This window comes from Arachis stenosperma, chromosome 9 (assembly GCF_014773155.1).
Source record: "Arachis stenosperma cultivar V10309 chromosome 9, arast.V10309.gnm1.PFL2, whole genome shotgun sequence".
NCBI lineage: Eukaryota > Viridiplantae > Streptophyta > Magnoliopsida > Fabales > Fabaceae > Arachis > Arachis stenosperma.
This window is the reverse complement of record NC_080385.1, coordinates 125,983,319-125,990,004: the sequence shown is the minus strand read 5'-3', so window position 1 is coordinate 125,990,004 and position 6,686 is coordinate 125,983,319. Positions and strand designations below refer to the sequence as shown.

Below are 6,686 nucleotides of genomic sequence, written 5' to 3'. Positions count from 1 at the left end.
CCAAAACCCCAACCTATTCTCCATTACTGCAATACAAGTAACCATTTCATGTTCTTTTGCTTTTTACAATCAATCCTTATAATTTCTGATATCCTGACTAAGATTTACAAGATAACCATAGCTTGCTTCAAGCCAACAATCTCCGTGGGATCGACCCTTGCTCACGCAAGGTATTACTTGGACGACCCAGTGCACTTGCTGGTTAGTTGTGTGGGATTGCAAAAGTGTGATTGCAATTTCGTGCACCAGTAGTTCCCAAGAAAGGAGGGATGACAGTAATCAAGAATGAAAAGAATGAGCTTATTCCTACAAGGACAGTCACAGGATAAAGAATGTGTATAGACTACAGGAGGCTCAACACTGCTAGAAGGAATGATCACTTCCCCCTGCCTTTCATTGATCAGATGCTGGAGAGGTTAGCTGCTCATGCTTTTTATTGTTTTCTGGATGGATATTTTGGATATAATCAAATTGTAGTGGACCCTCAAGATCAAGAGAAGACAACATTCACATGCCCCTTTGGAGTGCTTGCCTACAGGAGAATGCCATTTGGACTCTGTAATGCTCCAACAACTTTTCAGAGGTGTATGCTTTCAATTTTTTTTTTTGATATGGTTGAAAAATTCATTGAGGTATTTATGGATGATTTTTCTGTTTTTGATAATTCTTTTGAATCCTGCCTTAAGCATTTATCTCTTGTCTTGAAACGGTGTCAAGAATCAAACCTTGTTTTAAATTGGGAAAAATATCATTTTATGGTTACGAAGGTATTGTTCTTGGACACTGGATTTCAAGTAAGGGGATTGAGGTTAACAGAGCAAAGGTGGAGGTAATTGAAAAACTACCACCACCAGCTAATGTTAAGGCAGTCAGAAGTTTTTTGGGTCATGCAGGATTTTATAGGAGATTCATAAAGGACTTTTCTAAAATTGCTAAACCATTAAGCAACCTGTTGGTTGTTGATGTTCCTTTTGTCTTTAATTCTGATTGCCTGCATGCTTTTGAAACTCTGAAAGCAAACCTTACCTCTGCTCCCATTATAGCTCCTCCTGACTGGGATTTACCATTTGAGTTGATGTGTGATGCTAGTGACTTTGCTATAGGAGCTGTTTCAGGACAGAGGCATGGTAAGCTTATACATGTCATTTACTATGCTAGCCGTTGATGGTGTTTTTGTGGAAAACAAATTTTTCAAACACATAGATCTAACCGGCAAGTATACCGGGTCGCATCAAGTAGTAATAACTCACAAGAGTGAGGTCGATCCCACAGGGATTGATGGATCAAGCAATTTTAGTGGGTGATTAGTTTAGTCAAGCTAACATTGAGTGAATTATGTGAAGTGTAGCCAACAGAAAGTAAATGGCAGAAATCTTAAAGATGCAGAAAGTAAATTGGCAAGTAACTTAAAGAACAAGAAATGTAAATTGCAAGAATCTTAAATGACAAGAAATGTAAATTGCATTAAATGTAAAGGGGAGTGGGTGCTGAAAATTTAAAGGGAGCAGTAAAGCAAAGCGTAGAACAATTGCAGGGAGATTAACTTGCAGGAAAGTAATTTGGGATCATGAACAGAAATGTAAAGTGCAGAAGAATTAAATTGCTTGAAAGTAAATTGAAAGCCAATGGAACAGTAAAAACAGAAGAGCAGCTAAGAACTCAACTCAATTGCAAAATAAAATTGAAGATCTCAGGGAATCAAAGAGACTAGAAAACAAGTCTAGATCTCACTCCCTTCCTTGATCCAACCAAGAACAATTGCAGATGGAAAGAAGATGAAAGCAGTAAAGAGAGTTTTGGTTCAAAACAAGAGAAATCCTTAATTCACTGAAATTTTGTAGAAGAATAACAAGAGAAATCTTAGACCAAGAGGGAAACAGAATTCCTTCACTCTCAATCCCAGATTTAAGACAGAAAAAAAATAAAGGAAAGAGCTCTCTTTTTGAAATGAGAGTGATGCCTTTATATAGGCTTTACAAAATAAAAAATGAAAATGACATTAAAACAAATTACAAAAATGAAAATCCTAATTTAATTGATCCATGTGCCTTTGAGTGATGATGTGGGCTTTGCTTGCTTTGGATTTGAGGAGAAATGGGTTTGGTTGGCCTTGATTCAATTTGGTGAGGAATTGAATTAAATTGAATTTTGGTTGATTTTGGCCCATATGCTCCCAGGAGGTTGCCCTGCCCTTGTGGAGGGCAGGGCAGGAATTGATGCGTGCGGCCTTGGTGCGAGCGTGGTGTGCAAGTTGGTGCTGCAGAATGCTGCCCTGCCCTCGTGGAGGGCAGGGCAAAAATTTTTGGTGCACCAGTTTGGTGCCTGTGCGTGCTGCTGGTGCTGCCGAACCGTCCCTTGGTGCGCCAGAATGGTGCGCCTGTGTGCATCACCAAAATGCTGCCCTGCCCTCGCGGAGGGCAGGGCAGTGTTTCCAGAAGTGAAGTTCCAAGTTCGAAACTTGGTGGATGCACACGCTACTTCTTTTCCTTGGTTTTCTTGGCACCAAAGTAAGGCCTAGTTTCTTGCTTTCTCATGGCCCTTAAAGATGCCTTTCGTTCCTGCCTCAATTGTGAGCCAAATATAGATTGCTATATATCGTTGGAAAGCTCTGAATGTCAGCTTTCCAACGCAACTGGAAGCACATCAATTGGACGTCTGTAGCTCAAGTTATAGCCCTTTGAAGGAGGCATGGTCATGCTGTGAGCGCCCAGATTTTACCTTAGCGAAATTCTTGCTTCCAACCTCACTTTGCATCACGATTCTGCCCTGCCCTTGGCAAGAGCAGGGCAGTGTGTGCTGTTTGCCTATTCTTCATTAATTTGGTCATGGGCCATGCTTTTAAAAGCGTGGCCTAAGCCTCCAAAGTGTGCTCCAACTTCAAAGTGTGCTCCAAAGCTCTTTTTTCCTCTTTTTTGTGCTTCTTTGCTTCTTTTTCTTCCTTTTTTCTACAAGATTTATAAAATTAAAATATCAAGAAAATATATCATTTAAGTACAAAAGCATTCAATATTTAAGCACAATTCATCAATTTCTTGTATGAAAAAGCATAGAAAAATAGGTATATGATGACATGTCATCAGCCGTGTGTTAAATGATGCCCAAAAGAATTACGTAACTACAGAAAAAGAATTATTAGCTATTGTGTATGTTGTTGATAAGTTTAGGTCCTATTTAATTGGTTCTAAGGTTATTATTTATACTGATCATGCTGCTTTGAAGTACCTTCTAACCAAACAGGATTCTAAACCAAGATTGATCAGATGAGTGTTACTCATTCAGGAGTTTGATATTGAGATAAAAGACAGGAAAAGGTCAGAAAATCAAGTACCTAACTATCTCTCCAGAATTGAGCCTGAAATAGGAGTACAACCACCTACAGCTGTGATTGAGACATTTCTGGATGAGCAATTATTCCTCATTCAACAGGCTCTATGGTTTGCAGACATTGCAAATTACAAGGCCATGAGTTTTATCCCAAAGGAGTACAGTAGGCAACAAGTAAAGAAGCTATTGACTGATGCGAAGTACTACATTTGGGAGGAACCATACCTTTTTAAAAGGTGTTCAGATGGTATCATCCGGAGATGTGTCCCAGATGAAAAAACACAGCAGATTCTTTAGCACTGTCATGGTTCTGATTATGGAGGCCACTTTGGTGGTGAAAGAACAGCTACAAAAGTCCTTCAGAGCGGGTTTTACTGGCCGACTCTCTTCAGGAACGCAAGAGCATTTGTGAAGCACTGTGACAGATGTGAAAAAGCCACGAATCTCCCTGCCAACCAGGAAATGCCACAGCAGGGGATTTTCGAGGTTGAGTTGTTTGATGTATAGGATATTGATTTCATGGGACCTTTCCCACCCTCACATTCAAACAACTATATTCTAGTGGTGGTTGACTATGTGTCCAAGTGGGTGGAAGCTGTGGCTCTACCCACCAATGATGCCAAGGTGGTAATGAGTTTTCTTCAAAGATATATCTTTTAGCCGGATTGGTGTCCCAAGGACACTCATTAGTGATGGAGGAAGCCACTTTTGTAACAAACAGATGGACTCTCTTCTGCAGAGATATGGATTCCGTCATAAAGTGGCAACCCTCTATCACCTTTAGACAAGCAGACAGGTTAAAGTTTCCAACAGAGAACTCAAGAGGATTCTAGAGAAGACCGTCACTGTTTCAAGAAAGGACTGGTCTAGGAAGTTTGATGATGCTCTCTAGGCATTTCGAACAGCATACAAGACTCCCATTGGTATGTCCTCTTACCAGTTGGTCTATGGCAAAGCCTGTCACTTGCCAGTTGAGCTGGAGCATAAAGCTTATTGGGCAATCAGGTATCTAAATCTTGATTCAAAAGCGGCAGGAATTAAGCGAATGCTTCAGTTGAATGAGCTTGACAAATTCAGATACTCAGCTTATGAGAATGCCAAGCTCTATAAGGAGAGAACCAAGTTATTGCATGACAAGAAGATTGCCGTCAGAGTCTTTGAGCCAGGACAGAGAGTGCTTCTGTATAATTCAAGGCTCAAATTCTTTCCCGGGAAGCTGAAATTCTGGTGGTTAGGACCATTTGTGGTTACTAGAGCTTCACCATATGGTCATGTAAAAATACAGGAAGAGAATTCTGACAGGAAATTTACAGTGAATGGCCAGAGGTTGAAGCACTATCTTGGAGGCGAGATCGATTGCCAATGGTCCGCTCATCTGCTAAATTAGCAGAACTGACCATCAAGTTGGTGACGTTAAAGAAGCGCTTGTCGGGAGGCAACCCGATAATTTCATATCCTTAGTTATTTTTCACAGTAGTAGCTTTCTTATTTATTTGATTTTTATTGAGTCTTCACTGATTTTCCTTCGTTTTACGTGTGTTCTGATCATGCAGCTATTTTGGAATAGAAACCAACCACTTCAAAAAAAAGAGAAGAGAGCATAAGAAGAAGAAAATTCACCCGAGAGATAGGCCGGAGTGGTGCTGGAAGCGTGCCTTGCTGATGAGCGGATAATTTATACGCTTTTTGTCATTGTTTTTACATAGTTTTTAGTATGTTTTAGTTACTTTTTATTTTATTTTTATTACTTTTTATGAAAAAATCACATTTCTGGGCTTTACTATGAGTTTGTGTATTTTTCTGTAATTTCAGGTATTTTCTGACTGAAATTGAGGGACCTGAGCAAAAGTCTGATTCAAAGGCTGAGAAAGGACTACAGATACTGTTGGATTCTGACCCTCCTACACTCGAAGTGGATTTTCTGGAGCTACAAAAGCCCAATTGGTGCACTCTCAATTGCATTGGAAATTAGACATCTTGGGCTTTCCAGAAATGTTTAATAGTCCATACCTTGCCCGAGATTTGATGGCCCAAACTGGCGTTCAAACACTCACCATAGACCTTTTTCTGGCGTAAAACGCTGGAACTAGCACCAGAACTAGAGTTAAATGCCCAAACTGGCATCCAAGCTAGTGTTTAACTCCAGAAAAGGCCTATGCACATGTAAAGCTCAATGCTCAGCCCAAGCACACATCAAGTGGGCCCCGGAAGTGGATTTCTGTACTATCTGCACTTAGTTACTTATTTTCTGTAATCCCTAGTAACTAGTTTAGTATAAATAGCACTTTTTACTATTGTATTTTCATCTTTGGATCATCTTTTGATCTTTTGATCTCTTTGAGGGAGGCTGGCCATTCAGACATGCCAAGACCTTTCTCTCTTATGTATTTTCCAACGGTGAAGTTTCTACACCAAATAGATTAAGGTGCGGAGCTCTGCTGTTCTTCATGAATTAATGCAAGTACTATTGTTTTTCTTTCAATTCACACCTACTTCTTCTCCAAGATATACTCTTGTACTTAATTCAGTTAAGTCAGAATGAAGGGGTGATTCGGGACAATCACCCACTATCTTCGTTACTCGCTTAGCCAAGATCCGCGTGCCTGACAACCACAAGCGGTCTACATGATGTTCAACGTAGTCGTTGGATGACAGCCGGAGTATAGTCTCTTGGGTCTCTGATCCACGGACCGAGTCCGTGAGGTTAGAACCTTCGTGGTATAGGCTAGAAACAATTGGCAGCATTCTTGAGATCCAGAAAGTCTAAACCTTGTCTGTGGTATTCTGAGTAGGATCTGGGAAGGGATGACTGAGACGAGGTTCAAACTCACGAATGTTGGGCGCAATGACAGTGTGCAAAAGGATAGAGAGATCCTATTCTGACACAAGTGAGAACCGACAGATGATTAGCCGTGCGGTAGCTGTGCTTGGTATTTTTCATCCGAGACGAGAAATTCGACAGTTGATTAGCCGTACAGAAACCGTGGCCTGGACCATTTTCACTGAGAGGATCATACAGCTTGCCATGGAAGGGAGCACGCATGATTGGATAAAGATATTAGGAAAGCAGAGGTTCAGAAGCAACAAAGCATCTCCAAACGCTTATCTGAAATTTCCACTTATGAATTACATAAGTATCTTTATTTTAATTTATGTTTTATTTATCTTTCAATTATCAAAACTCATAACCAACTGAATCCGCCTAACTAAGATTTACAGGATGACCATAGCTTGCTTCAAGCCGGCAATCTCCGTGGGATCGACCCTTACTTGCGTAAGGTTTTATTACTTGGACAACCCAATACATTTGCTAGTTAGTTGTACCAGAGTTGTGAAAAGTGTGATCACAATTCTGTACACCA

At 40.4% G+C, this 6,686-nt stretch overlaps 1 protein-coding gene across 1 annotated transcript; it reads left to right on the top strand.

The window, feature by feature from the left end:
• Window positions 1-4,249: 4,249 nt before the first annotated feature.
• Window positions 4,250-4,711, top strand: LOC130949913 (uncharacterized). Its single transcript, XM_057878513.1, has one exon. It carries the CDS (start codon window positions 4,250-4,252, stop codon window positions 4,709-4,711), a length of 462 nt encoding a protein of 153 aa, XP_057734496.1.
• Window positions 4,712-6,686: the final 1,975 nt, after the last annotated feature.